Below are 21893 nucleotides of genomic sequence, written 5' to 3' on the forward strand. Positions count from 1 at the left end.
CAGCTACATATATCAATTTTACTATTCTGGATATTTATATTACGGAATTTTAACGTTATTAGAGCTTCATTCTGCATATTAATTTCATTCAAATTTAATTGCAGATATTAAGTTTATCAGAAATCCATTCTAGATATAAATTTTAGTTAATTTTAAATGATTTTATTAACTTTATTCTAAACATTTTGCAGCTTTTACTTTATACACTGATCTGGTGGAGGCTTATACCGCACTAATTAGCGTCAGGAAATCATCACATCAGCCTCTAACCGTGTGGGCTTGTTCAGGAATCTCTAACGGACTTGATTATAGGGTTGCAAATTCACTGTCAAGCCACTGCAACTGCTGTTTTAGCTTCGCAATGTGCTTTCAATGTACGCATGCTGTTAGCACCATGCTAATTGGTGGGGTTTAGGCTTCCATCACTTGTTCGCTACATTCAGGGTTCGGTTTTAAAATTCCATATTTTTTCAGACTCAAATTTCCAGACTTCTCCGTAGATCTTTTAGACCTTTATCAACCTTGGAAAACTTTTCATTACTCACTGTGGCCGTTCAGTCCACACTCCTAGGAAGTTGGATGACGATCCACCATCGAACATCTCTGTCCAAAACTGAAGTAAACTAACATATTCGTCAGCCTCTTTTATAAATAAGGACTTAAGTTGAAAAAGTTAAATTACACTAATTTTCACAGCGTCTGTGCGACCTTATTTATTCCATAAACAGTGATGATGAACGCAGCCATGTGGTTCATTAATGCAGAAAAGATAGTCTGTTCTCTTTTACGTTAACTACATCACTGTGTAACTCATACATGTTCAGACAAGCTTAATATTTGGTCATTTGTGATGTTGTTTATGTCGCTGCTGTCAGAACAAAACTTGTATCTCCAAAAAGGAAACTTTACCGGAGAAGGAAAAACATTCTTAACTTTTAATAGAAGTGATAAAAATAATTATGAGATATTTTTTTCCAAGTAATTTTGGAGCATCTCTGTTAAACCGTTAATCATGAAATTGTGAGACATCACAATAAAATGGAGCGGTTTTGTCCTGACAGCAACGATATGCAAATTACAAGATATTACCGCATTTTCTTTCAAAGTAAAGTGAAGTTTAGTCACACAACATATTCTTACCTCGCTTTCCATGACGTCAGGCTCGCTCTGGGCTGCGTAGTGTTGCCAACTACGTTCAAAGGAAAGCAGCTAAAGCCTGCTGGAAAAGCTAGATGACACCATGTGCTCATTATCATATTTGTGACATCATCACATCATATTTGCATTCTGCCTGTGGTCAGCCTGTTACATCCGGGTTCTGCTCTCCTGCTGCTCTCATTTACATATTCCTCTGTTCTGTTGTCAGTGGGATGAGTAAGAAACTGGGACCTGTTTACTGCTGGTCACTCCATGTGTCCAGTATCTGGATTGTATCCTGATAAGATTTCAGCCACATGCACAAAGTACTGCATGGGGAGTGGTTTTGGTTGTACTGGGAAGATTTTAGTTGTGATGGGAGGAGCTTCGGGTTGTGCTGGGAGGGATTATGATGGTACTGGGAAGAGTTTTGGTTGTACTGGAAGGAGTTTTGACTGTACTGGGTGGGGTGTTGGTTGTACTGGGTGGAGTTTCGGTGGTACTAGTAGAAGTTTTGGTTGCACTGGGAGGTGTTTTGGTGGTACTGGGAGAAGTCTAGGTTGTACTAGGAGGAGTTTTGGTGGTACTGGGAGGAGTTGTGACTGTATTGGCGGAGTTTTCTTGTACTGGGAGGGGTTTTGGTTGTACTGGGAGGGGGTTTGGGTGTACTGGGAGGAGTTTCGGTTGTACCGGGAGGAGTTTCGGTTGTACCGGCAGGAGTTTTGGTTGTACTGGGAGGGGTTTCGGTTGTACTGGGAGGGGTTTCAGTTGTACTGGGTGGGGTTTCTGTTGTACTGAGAGGAGTTCTGTTTGTACTGGGGGGAATTTTGTTTGTACTGGGAGGAGTTTCAGTTGTACTGGGAGGAGTTTTGGTTGTTGAATGTATCTTGGAGAGACAGATGTGTTTACGCTGCTGTATCGTGACTCAGATGCGTCTCAGTCCACCTCCTGAAGTGGTTTGAGTGATCAGATCTGTATCTGCTTTAATGCCTCTCGGCTGCGTTTACACTCACATTTTTATGTGCTTTGTCAAGACACATGAAGTGACCAGTTGTAAACAGGTCAGTGACTGAAATATGACCAATTCAGACTTTATGTTAACCAGCATCACTTCCAAGCTGCGATTCTGGCTATATTTCCATATGAAATGGTCACTCAGAGAGGAAGTTAGAAGCGACAGAATATCTTTCTTATTCTTCCTCTCACACAGCGCACAGCCTCAGTCTGACTAACCAACCACATGTTGGACGTTCTGTTTTCAGCATGATGGTGAGTGATGAGACAGTGATGATGGTCAAATTAAGCTGTTTAAATAACAACACAGGAGGATCGGACAGTACAGATCAGTGATTAGTGCTCAGAAACACTGTTTACACACGCAGCTCGTTCACGTCTGTGTGAGCAGCCATGCAGACTGAATGTGCTGCTCTGCCTCTCCACCGTTCATGTTCACAGGCAGTTATCTAGAACCTCTAGAAGGACTGAAGAGTTCATTTGCAAAACAGATATCTCCATTTTAATGAATTTTCATAAATGTTTTTTATTGTGCATTCCCGGTAATATCAATCAAACTGCAGTTTTGATTAAGTAAAAATGACTCAATTTCATTTCATGTTTCAGAGTTAAAGCCATATAATGGACACAAGTTCCTATAAGGTCACTATTTAACATCTTTACTATAAAACAAGCAGGTAAAGATCTGAAAACTGATCACAAACAGCCGATAATGATCAATTTTAATCATCTATAAGATCAGATCTCTGAAAATCCTCAGGCTGAGTCTCAGACGCCTCACTGCTCCCTAAATAGTCACTATGAGTTATGAAATTTAGTCTTTTCCACCCAAATATTGGTCTGTGTCCAGTATGAATCGTCTCTGATGGCTGAATCCAGAGTGGTTCTCTGTGAGACTCTGAGCTCTGTTTAGATCAGTAGCTGTTAGTTTAAGACCTGTGTGCTGCTCTGTAGAAGAAGGAGTCGTTTGAGATTCTGCCTCAAACAGTCGGCGCCAGTGCTGAGTCACCTGACTCAAATACTGCGCGCTGATTGGCTGAACAGATTTCTGGGGTTCTGCTGGAGAACAGTGCTGGAGTTTGAGGTGTTTATTCTCACTCTACTCAACAATCTGATGAAAATCTCTGTTTACATGCTCACTACAAGTAATCAGATCCAAAATGACGCTCATGCATAGAGAACCACTTAGTGTAGACGTTACCATGACAACCAGCATCACGTGAGTCCAGTCAGAGTGAGATGAGCAGCAGTGAGCAGCGCTTGTGTTTTTAACTGCTTTAAAATGATGTCAGACTCAGGAAAACGTCCTTCACATGTCCTTATTAAAGAAGGCCGAGAGGAAGACGTTGTGTTCTGAGACGTCCGTCCCACCGCCGTCTTTTAAAGATCAGAGCATAAACTTCGTCTCCTCTGCAGACCAGTTTCTGCTCCGCCATGTTGAACGGTATAAACTCTCACTACGACGTGACGAACATGATCAGAACGGACTTAAACTTTCCGATAGGGAATGTAATCAGATACAGGCGTTTACACGGATATTATTCTTCTATTTAACAGATTATTTACAGGATTACCCACCTCGATCAGTCTGGTAGAAACTGTATTCTGAATGGCCTCAATCGGACTAGACTATTCTACTGAGGTGTTTACATGGACGCATTCTATTCCTATTGAGCTATTAGTCAGATTTTCAGTGGAGACTAGTGGTAAACATTTTGGCTGCTGCTCCAAATTCCATCTGCTTGTATGGTCAAATTATTTTTAGAAATACTGCATTTTATATTTTAGAAAGCAGGACAGGAAGTCTGGAAACACTCTCTCTTCTATTTTCCCATAATCATCCATACTTATCCATGCTTTTCCGTACTGTACAAGAACCCTGTACTTTAGCCTTGTAGCTCCAGAGCTAAAACTAAAGAAGCAAACACGTCTCAGCTGATCTACTGCACTCTTAAAAAGAACCATGTACACTCAAAGAACACTGTGCACGATTAAAGGGTTCTTTGCATCATGAAAAGGTTCCTCAGATTGATAGAGAATGTGCATGAATGTGCTACAGCACCCAAAAGGGTTCTTTATTGTAACAAGCTGGACACCATAACAATAGAAGAACTCTTTTGGGCACTATATAGAACAGCTTTCATCTACAGCACATTCTCCATCAATCAGAAGAACCATTTAATTAATGATGCAAGGAACCCTTTAATCATACAAAGGGTTCTTTGGGTGTACATGGTTCTATATAGAACCATTTTCTTAACTAAGGAACCCTTGAAGAACCACCATTTTTCAGAGTGTGCATTTGGGGGAGAGATTTGACTAATTAGACTAAATATGACATTTTGCTGAACTGTCACTTTAAGATTTCCTTCCAATAAAGCCGTTTATGAAAACTGAGCTTGAGCTGCTGCTCATCTTCAGCTCCTCAGTCAGCAGCTTTAAATCACGCGTCTTGCGTAAGATGTTTATGCGACAGCACTGTTTACATAACAGTGGACTCGTCTCACCACTTCAACCAAACTGCTTCCTTGAAGTCCCAGCAGATGAAAACAGAACTTACCTCAACACCAACCGTGAGCTTCTGGACTCTCCAGCTCGACCCTCCTCTGTGACAGTCACTGACGAGAAGCCCGACTGCGCAGAGTGCAGAGAGTTCACGGTGCCTGTGTGTGACATCACAACCATGGAGATTCCATTCCCATCACTTCTCTGCAATCACAGCATCCTCTTCGGCTGATGTGCTGATCCAGCTGTTTTGGAATGTTTCTTGGTCTTTTTCAGTGTCTGGCACTTCTCTGAGGCGATCATTAAAATGCTCTCATTCTCAACTCTCAGTCTGCTTATCATTCCTCTCCTTTAGTCCTGAGTTAAGATCTTTTAGGTCAAGATTAGATTTTCACTAATTCATATTACAGAATATCTGATCTCCCAGCATCTAATCTCCAGTTAGGAAATCTTAACTACTCAATCAAAGTCGACAAACAGCTGTCCTGTCTGTTGCCTAGCAACCGAGCATAAACACACACAGCTGAAATGTAAACACGTCATCAGAATAATGTTAAAATGTGAGTTAAGCTGCTGTTACTGATGTAAAGAAGGTCAAACAGAACTATTTGTGACAAGTGTGATAAACTGTAAGTAGTGAATACTGTGAGAGCGCCCCCTGCTGTTTATCAGAGCGTTGCCGCTCCCCAGTCTCCATTTCTCAAACGCTTTCATATATACATCATACATGGGTGAAACCATCCCAGTAAAGTTATAACTGGTATTATTATTGTCTCTTTGTTTTTAAACATTCAATTATTTAAAGCAACACTATGTATGATTTGGGGATTTGGAGCCCTCTCTGGTGGAAATATGTAATTACATGAAATGTGCAGAAGAACATTCTGTAATGTTGGTTGTGCTTCGGACCCCCACGAGCAGAGCAATCTGACTTTTGTGAGTGAGCTGGAAGAGAATTGAGTCTAAACTCGGTGAAGCAGCGTCTCTGAGGATGAGAGTGAATTATCTACTACTGTCATCACATCTTCATCAGCATGAAGTTGATTCTGAGATCATTTGAGGCCGAAACATCGAGCCGGACCTTCATTTAGAGTCTGAGTGATGTTAATACGTAAAGACGTACGACGTGGTGTGAAAAACTCAACGCCTCTGACTTTAAATGATTATGTCAGGCTTCACAGGCGACTCACCGCAGCAGCAGCTCACCGTGTTTTAGTGTGTTCTTTATTCCATACGCAGTAATGATGGGTCAAATGGTCTTTTTTCAGCATGGTTTGTTAATAAAGGTGAAATTTTGAAAAAGCTTTTTTAAAAGCATGTTTTATACTGTTCAAAAGGATTTTTTAATAAAAATTGCACACTTCTAAAAAAATGGTAATAATTTGTGCACATTAGGGTCAAATGGCCGGCACTGTGCATGCTAACGAATCACTGAATCATCCCTGAACGAAAATGAACCACTGAATCGGACCCTCGAACCGAGCACATGTGACGTGCGTGGTCACGTGACGTTACCTTTCTTAGCAACGTGGCCACTCCTTTATTTACTCACGTGCGGGTCATTCAGCCGTTTTAAGCAGCCCTGGTAGTTTTTATAAGTAGTTCATAGTTGGGTAATAAATTTTGGACTCATTTGAGGTTTTTTGCTGCGCGGTCATTGGGCAGGTGAGGCAGGTGAGGCAGGTGAGGGAGGCGGAAGAGGCTTGAGTTAAACAAAGGAGACAGGCAGTGAGCGGCGTCGTGTTTGGTGTCTGTGAATGGACCCAATGGATTAAAGGTGAGGTGACCACCTCAGTCTGGACAGTGTGGACATGACGATGGTGGAAGAGAGTCCGTCCTCCTCAGGGTCCTCAGGGAGGAGCGGCTTGCTGAGCTGGCGCTGGAGCTGGAGTCCAGTAAGACCAGTAAGAGAAGATAAAGATGGAGAAGCCGGGCTGGGCTCACCCGCCCTCCCCAAACGCGGCTCACCGCTGAAAAAGAAGAGTTTTGAAGCTGTAAGTTTGGTTCTTTTTTACAGTTTTCCGTTCCACCTTAAATGGTGCAGCAGTTACATTCTGGCGCCTCAGGCATCAGACCTGCTGCACCATTTAAGGTGGAACGGAAAATTCAGCCGTTTTCTCGCACATGTTCGGCTGAGTCTTTGCCGACTGACTCACTGACCACACTGAACCCCAATAAGACGTGGTTCTTTATTAATAACTGGTGAGAACGTGTAGAAACAGGGTCTGTGTTTGCGAAGTTCACAGAGTTTGCCTGACTGACTGAAACTCCAGTTCAGCTCATTCATCCATCCGACCCGCTCAGTGAGTCACGCAGGACCTGTTCGGCGAGGTTACAGCCTGAGAGGCGAAGCAGAGACGCTGTTTCTGGGTCGGTCAGGTCGATGAAGTTGATGTTGATATAATAATAAGACTCTGTGTTGAAGTTATGATCGCTCTGCTGTTTGAGTTACAGGTAAACTAACCCTAAAGGACAGACTTATTGCTCAGCTACGACTATGAAGGCATAACTCTTCACTATTCAGTGTCTACTATGAATTATTCAGTATTATGCCATTAATTATTAAATATCTACTGTGAATTAGTCAGTGACTACTGTTAATTATTCAGTAACTACTATAATTTTCTTTGAATGCTTCCTACATGATGAATTATGAATAATTTACTAAATGCTATGAATAATTCAGTATCTACTGTGAATAATTCAGTATCTACTGTGGATTATTCAGTAACTACTCTAATGTTCTGTAGTATGAACTATGAATTATCATAAATTATTTACTAAATGCTATGAATTATACAGCAGCTACCATAAATTATTCGGCACATTATTCATAAGTTATTTAGTACTTTGCTAAATTTCTTTCGGGATCAATAAAGTATCTATCTATCTATCTATCTATCTATCTATCTATCTATCTGTCTATGAATATATATATTATAAATTATGCAGTATCTGCTAAAAATGGTTCAGTATGAATTATTTAGTATCTACTATGAATTATTCAATATCTACTTCAAATTTGCAGTATCTGCTGGAACTTATTCAGTGTTTAGTATGAAATATTTAGAAAGTACTTTACATTTTTAAGTACCTTCTATGATATATTCCAAAACTACTATAGACTATCCAGTATATACTGTTAATTATTCAACATCTAAGATTAATTGTTCAGTATCAACTTTTAACGAGTCAGTATTTACTATGAATTAATCAGTACATTACCATATATTTGTTAGAAATTCCTGATGTTGATTACTATTAAATATAGTATATGTAACTGCTTTTGAATTGTATATGCAGTCATATGCAAAAGTTTTGGCACCCCAGCCAACTTGTGTGTTTTGTCAATTTATATGTACGTACACACACGGTGGATATAAAAAGTCTACACACCCCTGTAAAAATGACTTTGTGATGTGGAAAGAAAAGAAACATAAGTCATTTTCCTACCTTCAATGTGAAATTCCATTTCAAACTACTAAATACTGTGGAAAACAATCAGACATATTTTATGGTAATAACTTACAGTAACCTGGTTGTGTAAGTTTGCACACCCCTAAACTAATACTTTGCAGAAGCAACTTTTAATTTTATTACAGCGCTCAGTCTTTTTAGTTGAGAGTCTGTCGGCTTTAACGCATCTTTACTTGGCAAATGGCACAATGCTGCCACCACCATGCTTCACTGTGGGTACTGTGTTCTGCAAGCATGTCGTTTTTTGTGCCAACCATGCCATTTGGATCTATTGCCACAAAATTAAACAATAATAATAATAATAATAATAATAATAATAATATTTATTATTATTATTATTATTATTATTATTATTATTATGTTGTTGTTATCACATGAAGCTTAAAGCGCTTTTCCAAAACCAAAGATGGAAAGGGATGGGGAATTGGGGAAGGTAGGCAGAGAAAAAGGTTGTTTTGAGATTAGATTTGAAAGTGGGGAGAGAATCAGACCTGCTGGACCCTAAGAGGGTGAAGGTTTCAGAGGAGAGGAGCAGATTTTGAGAATGCTCTATCGCTGACGCTGTGGGGGTTTGATGAAGGAGTAGTGAGGAGCCTGACTGAGGAAGACCTAAGAATACAAGATCAGAGGGAGCGAGGCTGTTAAGAGCTTTTTAAGTGAGGAGCAGGATTTTGAAATGTCTACGATACTTTATGGGAAGCTGGGGGAGGTTTTGGAGAACAAGGGTGATGTGATGATGTGCCCAGGTATGAGTGAGAAGATGGGCAGCAGAGCTCTGGACCATCTGGAGCTTGTGAAGAGAAGAGGAGCCAATTCCAGAGAGAGGAGAGTTGCAGTAGTCCTGGAGATGAAGGCGTAGATAAGAGTTTGGGCAGCAGACTGAGGCTGGATGTGTCTTCATGTCTGGGCTTGGACGTGTTTGTTTGTGAGAAAAGACATTTTACCCCGAAGCCCACACGGATGAAGAATACGGGACATTGTTGTCACATGTAGGAGCAACCAGTACTTGCCAAAAAATTCCTGCACCTCCTTTCAAGTTGCCGTGGGCGTCTTGGCAGCCACTCTGACCAGTTTTCTCATCAGTTTTGGAGGAATGTCCTGTTCTAGATATCACTGTTATGCCGTATTTTCTCCACTTGACGATTGTCCTGTCTCTGTTAATTTTTAATGTCTTTTTTTATTTTATTTATTTATTTATTTTTTTATTTCTAATATGGTTGTATCCAATTCCACCCACTAGTTCTGACTCCCCCATCACATGATACCCCCAGCTCTAGGAGGGTGAAGGTGAACACAGGCTTCCTCTGAGTTCTGTGAAGCTCCACTGCATCTTTTTAAACTGCAGCTAATGCAGCGTCACTGTACAGCTGAACGCGCTCGGAGGAGACGCCCATCACCAGATCTGTTACGTCAGCTAACAGGGGCCTCAGGAGCTCCTCCGTGGTGTATCTAATGCCTAATCTAATGGAAATTCTCCTCGACTCTTCTGATCAACACCTTTCAACAGTGAGCTGTGGACCATGGCTTTGAACACAGCCACGCCTCCAGTTATAAAAGGATGTCCGCGCTTCTATAGACCGTTTTTTCTTATTTTATTATTTTTTTCCCCTAAGATGTGTCTTATAGTTTTTCACCTTAATATTTAAGTTGCACGTTTACAATAAAGTTGAAGAAACTTCTCATTTGATTTTTACGTCACAAATCTGCATTTTTACCGGGGTGTGTAGACTTTTTATATCCATGTATGTACACTGCAGGCGCTAAAGGTCTGAACCAACTAGTGAAAATGCTTCCATTTTGCATTCTTCTCTAATTTAATATGAAGTTTTTCATTATACAGTGTATACATTTACTTCGATTTGAATAGTGACCTAGAAGTAGTGAAGAATATTTCTTCCTTGTTTTAGTTGTTTAACTGCTCATGGCTCTATATGGAATCATTTTCTTTACTGAGGAGAAACAGAACTGTTCACAGTGGTGGTGATAGGAACCAGACGTCCACCTCTAAAAGCTCCTCACAGAAAGTTCCTACATGAAATGGTTATGAATTCACTGCCTGATGACTGAGACACTGTTTTATGATAGTTTAGAGAACTTAAACTCCATTCATGGTGGAGGGATACATGCAGGGCGCTGTGAGGCAAAATAGTCCCCAAAGAAAACTTATTATTTCAGATTTTCCACTATTTTCCATCATCAACATTCCATATAAACTCAGAAGACTCGTGTAGGTTCACTGGTGGTTCTGGATAGTAAATAAAATGTCTATATTGTGTTGTAGTCATGGCGACCCCTGGTTCCTATCACCACCACTGTAAAGACGTCAGAACCATTTCCTATCAAAACAGTGAGTTATGGGGAAAATTCCCACATTTCAACTCTTTATTCTTAATCATTAGACCCACCAGTGCAGTGAACACAGTGGGGGTCAGAGGTCAGAGGCCGCATTGAGAATCTAGAATACATTTTTCATTTAACCCTGAAAAATAAAAACTGAAAGTTTCAGAATTTTGAAAACTTTAAGAGAAGAAAAGCTGTGAGAGGTAAAGTGAAGAGGTGTTGATCTATTTTTAGCTCACTATTCAAATGTAATCAAATGTGTGATGTGTGACGGTAGCTGGGGTGTTTGTGCTGAGAGGTCAGTGTGTTTGAGTTCTTCCACTGAAGCTCAGATGTTCCGACTCTCAGATGGTCTGATCTGATCTGATCTGATCTGATCTGATCATCACAGGCTTCTACACTTCTAACATCCAGCTGGAGCGCACACTGCCATTACAGCAAAAGGGGGACACAGTACGCTCTTAGAACAGAGGGTTCTTCAAGGGTCCTTTAGTAAAGACAATGGTTCCACACTCATCTGCATGCCTAAACGGTTCTTTGCAGGGTGAAATGTTCTTCAGATTGATGGAGAATGTGTTGTATATGGTTCTATATAGAACATTTATGAAAAGGGCTCTATATAGAATCATATACAACACATTCATCATTCTGAAGAACCATTTCACCAACAAATGAAAGATGGAAGAACGCTTTTTGGTTCTATATAGAACCATATACCACTCATTCTTCAGACTGATGGAGAATGTGTTGCATATCATTCGATGCAGCACCAAAAAGGGTTCTGCTACTGTTATGTATGTTATGTTACAGTTATGAAGCTTGTAATGATGAGTCTTTTTGGTACTATATAGAACCATACACAAGACATTCTCCATTAGTCAAAAGAACCGTTTCATGATGCAGAGAACCCTTTAATCATGCAAAGTGTTCTTTGAGTGTCCATAGTTCTAAATAGAACCATTTTCTTTCCTAAAGAACCCCTGAAGAACCGTCTTTTTTAAGTGTGATTATCAGTTTAGAGGTTGGTGGTACTCTGAGCTCATAGTGTGTTCAGTTACAGCTGCTGTTCAGCAGTGAAAGCGGTAACTTTTGGTTCTCTTCCTCACTCAGGGTTCTGCGAAAGACTCGAGTTTAATCTTGACTGCGTTTCTTTCTTCCTGTGCTCTTCTTGTGTCTCTAGATCTCAAACTTTATGAGCTGTATTATCTAATGCCTTTATTTCTCTGCCGCTGTGTGTAAAAGGTTCTGTACAGATAAACCTGCCTCTCCAAACTGGTACACTGATAATACAGGGAGATTCACTCGAAAGAGGCCCCGGATATTCTGTTGAACTCCGTTATGATGAAGCAATCAGAACCAGAAAAATGCGCTACTTACCTTGACGTGTGTGTAATTGATTGCAGTGCATGCGATGCTGGAAGTGATCCCTGTTTTCTGCCAGACTCATGAAGGGGTACGGGGGTCTGCACCCGGAAGTTGCAAACGGAGGTTAAACATTGCGACGTCTGTCCGACACCTACCTCATCGCTCCGTCACAGGGGCATCATGGCTTGTTCAAAGCTTCATATACTGAGGAGCTCATTGCACAGTGTTGGTTCAGATTGATTCGTCCTAGAGAGAGTTATTACAGAATATTCAGGGCCTCTTTCAAATGAATCTCCCTGTGTAATTTATAATGAAAAGTCAGTATTAAATGATAAAAGAATGCATAATTAGCGCTCTGAGACTTGTGGACCCCACTGTGTGTCTCAGAATGTGCCTTAATTTGTGAGTTTGTCAGACTGGTGGGCAGATGGTCTGTATAAGCTGCCTGTGATTTGATGACTGCGGTGTTGACTGAAGGTCTGTCTGAGCAGACAGTGTTTATTGTCTGAGCAGACAGAGGGTCATTGTTTACGAGGAGTCTTAACCTCCGTCTCCTCTTGCCAGATTGCATCGGAGGAGCAGCCACCTGAAACCGTGTGCCATGTGAGCTCAGGAGCCGGCAGAGTGGAGGTAAAGCTCACGCTCGCCATCCTCGCCGCAGGAGCGACCGGAAAATCCGGTTACCCTCAGCGCGGCGGTGAAATCAGACGCTCCGTATCGCGATGATCAGCAGTTTCTCTCTGACTGACAGTGTAAAACACCCCAGAGTAACACCTGTCACCTGTGACAATGAGTAGAGTTTACCTTTAAAGGGCCACGTTCTCCACACCTGAAAAGGGTTCTCCATGGGTTCTTCGGTGAAGGCAGTGGCCCATAGTTATCAGCCTTCTTAGGGTAATAATACTGATCCAGGATCAGCTCTAAAGATCTAACACTAAATAAAATTCCCTGAGACCTGATCTTACATCAGCGCTCTTGATAAATGTGGACCAGTGGTTCTATTTAGAACCTTGAGAACCATTTCATGCTTGAATGTTTCTTTCCACGGTGGAGTGGTTCTTCAGATTGTTGGAGAATGTGTTACATATCGTTCTGTAACAGGGTTCTGCAGTGGGTTACAATGTCAAGCTTGAAGATGACAGCAGAACCCTTTTTGGTGCTACATATAACCCTTTTTCTAAATGGTTCTATACAGAACCATATACAACACATTCTTCAGACTGATGGAAAATGTGTCCTGTTCAGAGTCATTTTGAAAAGGGTCCTACATAGCACCAAAAAGGGTTCTGCTGCTGTTATGATGTCAAGCTGAGAACAGTAGAAGAACCCTTTTTGGTGCTATATAGAACCATATACAACATATTCTTCAGTTTGATGGTGGTTTTTGTTGAACATGGTTCTATATAGCACCAAAAATAGTTCTGCTGCTGTTACGATGTCAAGCTTGTAACGATATAGAAATGTTTTTGGTGCTATATGGAACCCTTTTCAAAAAGGTTCTATATATAACCACATACAACACATTCTCCATCTGTCTGAAGATCCATTTCACCGTGCAAAGAACCCTTTAATCATGCAAATGGTTCTTTGAGTGTTCATGGTTTGATTTAGAACCATTGCCTTTACTAAGGAACCCTTGAAGAACTTTTTATATAGAACCATTTCATGCTTGAATGGTTCTTTCCATGGTGGAATTGTTCTTCAGATTGATGGAGAATGTGTAGCAGAACCCTTTCTGGTGCCATATAGAATCATATGCAACACGTTCTTCACCAATCTAAAGAACGATTTCACCGTGCTGAGAACCCTTTAAGCATGTAAATGGTTCTTTGAGTGTTCCTAAATAAAACCACCGTCTTTTCTAGAACCATGTTTTTTGAGTGTGTTGATTGATTGATTTGCCTTGATTGATCACAGAAAACTCCTCTCTAAGGTCTGTGATTGGTCAGGATGGTCACAGCACACAGTAAAATAACACTGATTGGTTAGAAGCTCATTTGCATATTGGTGCCCTCTGTGACATCAGTGCTGTAAAGGCCAGTATCACGATAACAGTTAGGAACCCACGTATTGTGCAGCCCTGACTGTAGTCAGTATAACCGCTTATTCTCCAGGGTATATTTTGGTTTTTCCGTCTGAATTTTTGTGCCCAATTCATGAGGCAAATTATTCAGTAACTGCATAAAATAACTAATGTAAAAGCTCCCGTCAGATTAACAGAAAATGTGTTTTTTGATGATAAACATGATGCTGTATACTTACACATCTCTCTTTGCTCTTTGTATTATTTTATAAAAGTAATGTTCCAGAGCAGATCACTGAAGAGACGGCATCTGTTTATAGTTTGTAGCCCAGATTTGTGAAAAATGGGTCGACTTTCAGTAGAAAAAAAAGAATTGTGAGTTCAGCTTCTTTTATTATAAGGGTTTAAAATGACATCACCATCTATTTGACTGGAAAGAAGACAGTTACAGCCTCATACGACCCCCACCTTTAGAATGAAGCTTATGAAATATGAAAGTTATGAAGAATATGACGAAGTGTGTTTTTGTCCCACCGGTGGTTCCAAAGAGTTAAAGAGGTTTAACAAGTCGTATCAGAGAGAACTCTGCAGGTGTTGCTGATGTTCTGGTTAAACGTCCGCTCTCTGTGTTTAAGGCCTGTGTGAGGAACGTGCCGTGTGCTGGACGTGCACTGAGGAACGCCTTCTTATCCAACGGGCAGGAAAACTGGAAAGCCCACGTCAAACTAGCCAGGATCATCAAGTAAGTCCAGCCACGTTTAAAATGGACCAAAACGTCCTTAATATCAAAGAACCTTCAGAACGAATCCCGCCTGCAGGTTGTTCAGCGGGACCTGCGGGGGATCCCGCCTTGTGCAGACCTCTGCTATGAAAGGGTCTGATTCCACGGGCTGATCAGTTTGTTTTACACAGTATTTCTTGAAATAAGCAAAATCATCTTCGCTCTTTCTAGAAATGAGTAAAATGATCGTGTAATATTCTTACAGTCTCATCATGAGAAGCATTAGATATGCAGTTAAGGTCACATACACTCAGGCTGAAGTCATTAAAAGTCCAGGATGTGTACTTTGTACATTTTTTCCAGTAAATGTTTACAAACTGATTATTTCACTTATAATTCACTACATCAAAATTTCCGTGGGTCAGAAGTTTAAATACACTGTGTTGACTCTGTTTTTGAATAGCTCAGAAAATGACACCATGGCTTTAGAAGCCTCTGATAGGTTAACTGGCCTCATTTGAGATAATTGGAGGTACCTGTGGCAGTATGTGTGAGTGTGAGCAAGGAGGCCAAAAACCTGGCTCACAGTGTGTCCCAGTTCAGGGGCTGCATTTGAAGACGCGTCACAGTGGTGCGACTAGGCTGTCCCATTTCGACGCCTCCTTCATATGTGGCCTAGAAATGTGTCGAACACCGGTGCTGTGATGCAAACAAAAAATCCGCCATAGGGCAGACCGTCTCATTTCGGTTCAGTCTAAGCAGCCTTCGAAGGACACACCTTCGTAGACCGCGTCCTTGGAAGGATCCAGCCCCTGAATTGGGACACACTGTCAGTTTCACCAGTTCTGTCAGGACTGGGCCAACATTCCAGCAGCTTATTGCGAGAAGCTTGTGGAAGGCCACCTGAAGTGTTTGACCCAAGTTAAACAGTTTAAAAGCAATGCCACCAAATACTAAACACATGTATGTAAACTTCTGGGCCACTGGGAGTGTGATAAGAAAAAAAGCTGGAATAAATCATTGTGTCTAGTGTTATTCTGACAGTTCCCATTCCTAAAATATGGCAGTGATCCTAACTGACCTTAGAGAGGGAACGTGCACTTGGATTAAACACCAGGAACTGTGAAAAACAGTTTAAATGAACGGGGCCGAGGGGTGTGTAAACTTCTGACTTCAGCTGTATTGTCTACATTTCAGATCTAGTGTGCTAATCAGCTGCACTCCACAGATACAGCAGACAGATCAGGATGGAAGGCTTTGTTGTGCGTTGTGTTGCTGTGTGTGTATAAAGTGTGCGCTGCTGTTTCGGTGGTGCTGAGTAACCGTGTGTGGGTTCTGGTGATGTTCTGCAGAAGGAGCTTTGTGGGTCTGGAGCTGGTGCAGTGGCTGATGGAGCAGTGCGCCTGTGTTCAGAGCAGAAACACAGCTGCTGGAGTCTGGAATGTTCTGCTGGAGCACAGCGTTCTTCTATCAGGTACATGCAGAACCGGTTCTTACTGCAGTGGCCTCGTCTGATGAACATGTGGAGCTTGCTGATAACTATCATGAAAGATCTCGTATAGAGTTTCTATCAGTCGGCCTTATCAGGGCACAAACTAACACGTACCGTGTAGCAACATCGACAGAAAAACAAGAAATAAACACTAAATCTGAGGAGACAAATGACTGAACAGTGAAATGATCTGTCCACGCAGCAAAATCATCTCACTGGACAAGAAATGTTCCAGTCCAGTAATAAGTAGCTCTGAGAAGTGTTCACTCACTGCAGCTCAGTAATAAGTCAAATACCAGTTACTGGAATTACAGGACCCCCATGGACCCTCACAGAGCAGGTACTATTTGGGTGGTGGATCATTCTCAGCACTGCAGTAACACTGACGTGGTGGTGGTGTGTTAGTGTGTTGCGCTGGTGCGAGTGGATCAGACACGGCAGTGCTGCTGGAGTTTTTAAACACTGTGTCCACTCACTGTCCACTCTATTAGACACTCCTACCTTGTCAGTCCACCTTGTAGATGTAAAGTCAGAGACGATAGCTCATCTGCTGCTGCACAGTTTGTGTTGGTCATCCTCTAGTCCTTCATCAGTGGTCACAGGACGCTGCCCACAGGACGCTGTTGGCTGGATGTCTTTGGTTCTCAGTCCAGCAGCGACACTGAGGTGTTTGAAAACTCCAGCAGCACTGCTGTCTCTGCTGATTGGGTAACACCTCTGACACGCCCATCAGGCCAGAGAAAACGCACCTCAAAGCTGCTGCACAGTGTGTCACACCATTTGGACAAAACACGTCCTTCAACCCAGAATCCGTAGTAAAACAGTGCCCGTTTTGAGACTGACCCCACGTTTCAGGACGTTTCATTCTCTTTCCTGTCCATAGAGTTCATATGCAGCTTTTCACAAGACCCAGGGATTCATGTTGGTCATGTTATGGCGGTGGAGTGAATCTGGCCCTCTGTATCTCCGCACTGAAGCACAGATCTTTCAGACTTAATTATTCGTATTACAGTTCACTTTTATTATAATTGTTAGTAATTTATGTGCCAAAAAATACATTATTGTATTTCAAATGCACTTTAAATTCATTAAAAAGTTCAATCATACACACTCAAAGTTCTTTAAGGGTTCTTTAGGACCATGGGTTCCATATAGAACCATTTCATGGTTAAATGGTTCTTTGCAAAGTGAGATGGTTCTTCAGATTGATGGAGGATGTGTGTGTATATGGTTTTATATAGCTGACCTTTCATTGTTACAAGCTTGGTGCTACATACAACCAATTTCAGGAAGGTTCTATGCAGAACCATATACAACACATTCTCTATCAATCTGAAGAACCATTTCCCCACGCAAAGAAGATGCAAATTCTATATATAGAACTCATGGTTCTAAAAAGAGCCATTGCCTTTACTAAAGAACCCATCTTTTTTAAGAGTGTAGAATAATGTGTACCTTTTTAAAGCACGTTTTAATGAACAGATGTTCTTGAGTCCACAGAGCTCATTCTGTTCTACACAGGTTGGTTCGGCTCTGATGAACAGAGGTTCTCTAACTGATTTCGATGTGAAAGCGATTGATGTTTTAGCCCATTACTGATCCCAGTGTAACTGAGCGTGCTGTGTGTTCCAGTGGAGAGGCAGGCGGCGTTTGAGGACTCTGCAGCTCTGTATCAGTTCTCCTTCGAGGAGTGTGAGGCTCTCAGCTGTGAGTTCAGAAATCAGAGCCAGTGGCAGAACGGAGTGAGTCTGCTCTTACAGCTGGTCCCCCTCACGCAGCTCCGCGCTGGGACCCGCAAACCGTGAGTACAAAGTCAGCCCCCAGTTTTTTTTGATATCTGGTGTTCTCTGTGGGGAACATGTATGAATGTCTTTTTTTATTTTAGTGCAGTTTCATTTTGGGCAAAGTGTGCCATTACATTTGCAAAGGCCACATTTTCTGTTTTTGTTAAGCAAGTAAACAGTAACCGTGCATTAACGTGCAGACCTGTCGACTTATTTTCACTTAGAACATTAACAAAACCGTGATTTGACCAGGTGTGCCCAACTTCTACACAGGGAAGTGTAAGATATGGGCCCTTTAATATGCACTGTACTTTCAAAACTTGGAAAAAAGGCCAGGGGAACTTCCGCAGCTCTGAGGGGTATTAATCTAAGACAGTGTGTCCTTTTATCAGCCCGTGTCTGAGTGTGATAAAGCCTGTTTGTCTCTCATCACTCTATCAGATATGTGTTCTGTCATGCGCTACATCACTACATCATACAGAATACAGTGTCAGCTTCCCATAAACAGGTCCAGGATCAGTTTCCAGCTCATAATTGTTGAAAACTGGCTTTAACAGGCAGTTATGGGCCTTTAGAGTCACTTTGCTGCTTAACAGAGTGCAGTTCCGTCAGTCACCAGCAGGTGTCTACATGATATCAGGTCATTGGCTGAGGGAAGCTCTGTGAGGCCTGTCTGTGCTGAGCGTCCAGGTGGAATATTTTTGCGCTCAGTGTGTTAAATTCAGCAAATAAACACTAATTGTGTACAGTAGTGAGTCTGTAGAGGATGTGTAACTCATTTACACTCAGAACATCAACAATAACATGGAATTTAACCAGGGATGCCCAGACCTTTGTATACAGCTGTATGTTCCGTATTCCAAATCCATATTGATCAAATCTTACTGCTTTTTAGCGCTAAGTGTCAAATTAAATCACAGTTCTTGTCCTCAGTGGTACCACTAACATGTTGCTCTTACCAAAAACAGATTTTCCCTCCTCAGTAACTGTTTATTTATTTCTTGTTATAACACTGAGAATTATTTCTAAACTTGTGACTGGGTGGAATATTTCACACTAAACTGGCTGAAGTTTAAAACTTGTAATGTTAATATTTGTTCAGTCAAATACATTAATTTTCTGTGCAAATTGCAAAAAGTACCATTAAATGCTGTTTTCTCTGTCTGTTTTGTGTGACGGGGTGGACGGGTCCTGCTAAGAATGCAGATGATCTGTCCTGAATGAGACAAGTTCTCTTATTTGGAACCTTTTAAACATACACACTTAAAAAGATGGTTCTTCAAGGGTTCTTTAGTAAAGGAAATGGTTCTACATAGAGCCATGAACACTCGAAGAACTCTTTGCATGCTTAAATGGTTCTGTGCATGATGAAATGGTTCTTCGGGTTGAATGGAGAATCTGATATAGATGGTTCTATAAAGAATCTTTTTGAAAAGGGTTCTATATAGCACCAGAAAGGGTTCTTCTATTGTTACGATGTCAGGGGGCAGTCGTGGTCTGGAGGTCAGGGAACCAGCCTTGTGACCGGAAGGTCGCCAATTCGATCCCCTGAGCCGACAGTACATGACTGACATGCCCTTGAGCAAGACACCTAACCCCCAACTGCTCCCTGGGCGCCATGGATAGGGCTGCCCACCGCTCTGTGCAAGTGTGCTCACTGCCCCCTAGTGTGTGTGTTCAGTAGTGTGCATGTATGTGTGTGTTTCACTGCACGGATGGGTTAAAGGTCTAATTCCTCTGTGTGCAAAACACAGTTGGCTGATGGTTCTGAATTCAATTCAGTTCATTTGTTATGATAGAAGAACCCTTTTTCCATCAGTCTGAAGAACCGTTTCACCTTTTAAAGAACGTTTTAATCATACAAAGTTCTTTATGTTCCTGGTTCTTTATAGAACCATTTGCTTTACTAAAGAACCCTTGAAGAACCATCATTAAGTGTGTAGTCACATTTCAAAGTGCGCCACACAAACACAAAGTAAAAGCATTAGTAATAATGAAGCTCATGTTGTCCTGAGACTCAGCACCTCAGAAAGCCTCTCGCAAAGATGCTGACAAAAATATCAATTAAAATAAAAATACAATAAAATTGAAAAATAAGGGATTAAGAGAAATTATAGTGATTTAAGATAAACAAAGGCTCCAGATAACAAGAACGTCTTTAATCTGGGCTTACAGGCAGCTGCACTCGGAGCGTATCTGGCCTCTGGGGGTTTGTTCCAGCAGAGGGCAGCAGAGTGACTGACTGCTGCTTCACTCTGTTTGGTTCTGAGATGTACTGACTGACAGTCCGAGTGATCAGAGAGGCCTTTAATTGGTGATAGATGAGAGTGAGGTTCACTGACTGTCTGTATGAACGTGTGTGCATTCCTAAAAATATGGATATGCAAAAGTCTTTCTTTTCCATTTACAATGATCAAAAAGTAACACATATTCATACATTATGATAATGATGATGATTATATTCATATTTAGGCTTGAAAAACGTTAATTAGCGTTTCTGTCTGTAATACCATCGAATGTTATGTACGTTCAATGTCTTTACCTGGAATGACTCGGCTAACAGACTTTAAATTAGCTTGGCAAGTGAAGTCCCAGGTGGTTGCTAAGGTGTTGCTAGGCTGTTGCTGTGTTATCCCCAGTGGTTGCCAAGGTGTTGCTATGGTATCTCAGGTGGTTGCTAAGGTGTTGCTGTGTTATCCCCAGTGGTTGCTAAGGTGTTGCTAGGTTGTTGCTGTGTTATCCCTGGTGGTTGCTAAGATGTTGCTAGGCCACTTTGGAAACAAATAAAACATAAAGTGAGGTCTGTGCAAAGGTTATGGAACTTTTTAAATCCAGTGTTGTAATTTTTTCCAATACGGTAAAAATAGTGAATACATAAAAACTGAAGGCAGTAAATTAAAATGAAATCAATTTAAATGAATCCTGTCCTCTGTAGAGGAGGTTTAACTTATTCTCACTTAGAAAATCAACACAACTTGTAATTTGACAAAGCGTGTTTACAATAACGTCTGGATTATCCTGTTGCTGATCTAATCAGAGGAGCCCTGATTCTGATCAGTTTGGAATGTTTATTCGAGGCCAGATCGATGAGTCTGCCCAGCGCGGATCAGCAGACGGGACGCGAACGGACCTAAATGGCTCCATCTCGCCCCGTCACTCTGTGTGTGTGTGTGTGTGTGTGTGTGCGCGCGTGTGTGTGTGTGTGTGTGTGTGAAAGTGGGTCAGTGAGGTGCTGTCCTCTCCGCTGTGTCTGTTTTTTTCGGGAAGTGCCCCCTCACCGAGACAAGTTCTGTTTTTAGACCCCCTTTGTTTCCCTGTATCACCGCTGCTTCCTCTCTCTGCCCCCGCATGACGGTCATGACCTGCCGCTCAGCTGCAGCCTTTACTGCCCAGTTCAGTTCAACTGTATTTTAAATTTATACTAAAATGGATAGTTCGGATTATTAGTCTGAGCTGATCTCGTTGTAATACACTTGATCTACACGTCGCACACATCCACTGAATTTTGTATTAACTGTTTAATGTCCATATCTGAGTTTCCCTTGGTTCATACAGTCGTTTTCCCCAATCAGGGTTTAACGTATTGGAAAAAGCTAAAACATAAAATGCAGAATGTGCCATAACTTTTGCACAAGCCACATTTGTATTTTTTTCAATATGTTAAATTCAGTAAACAGTAATTGTGCATTAAAAGGTCAAAGGTGACTAGATGATGTGTAAACATGATTTCACCAGGAAAATCAACAAAAACACAGAATTTGACAGGCGCACAAACTTTTGCACACGACTGAATGTTCTCTGAGCATGAATCTAAAAAAAAAAATCACTGATCAAATCACGGCTTTTTATTGCTTAATGTGTGAGGTGGTGGTGGTGGTGGTGGTGGTGGTGGTGGTTGTTTCTTTACAGCCAGGTTGGTTGATTTTTATTAGCCTTTATTAATGAGTAGTTTTTAATGAGGTTATTAATGGTTAATAATTACAACTCAAACAGCTTAAAAACTACTGATGAACAGTTATAAACACAAATAAAAAC

At 41.3% G+C, this 21893-nt stretch overlaps 1 protein-coding gene across 1 annotated transcript in view; it reads left to right on the forward strand.

Moving 5' to 3' along the window:
• The first annotated feature begins 6177 nt into the window (after positions 1-6177).
• Positions 6178-21893, forward strand: part of rapgef5b (Rap guanine nucleotide exchange factor (GEF) 5b) — a 75920-nt gene continuing 60204 nt past the window's right edge. The window contains exons 1-5 of the mRNA XM_036596611.1: positions 6178-6650; positions 12403-12468; positions 14497-14603; positions 15935-16056; positions 17707-17875. Of these exons, the coding sequence (XP_036452504.1) occupies positions 6468-6650; positions 12403-12468; positions 14497-14603; positions 15935-16056; positions 17707-17875 (647 nt within the window). The 5' untranslated portion in view covers positions 6178-6467. The remainder of the gene's footprint in view (positions 6651-12402; positions 12469-14496; positions 14604-15934; positions 16057-17706; positions 17876-21893) is intronic.

This window comes from Colossoma macropomum, unplaced genomic scaffold (assembly GCF_904425465.1).
Source record: "Colossoma macropomum unplaced genomic scaffold, Colossoma_macropomum, whole genome shotgun sequence".
NCBI classification, from domain to species: Eukaryota; Metazoa; Chordata; class Actinopteri; order Characiformes; family Serrasalmidae; genus Colossoma; species Colossoma macropomum.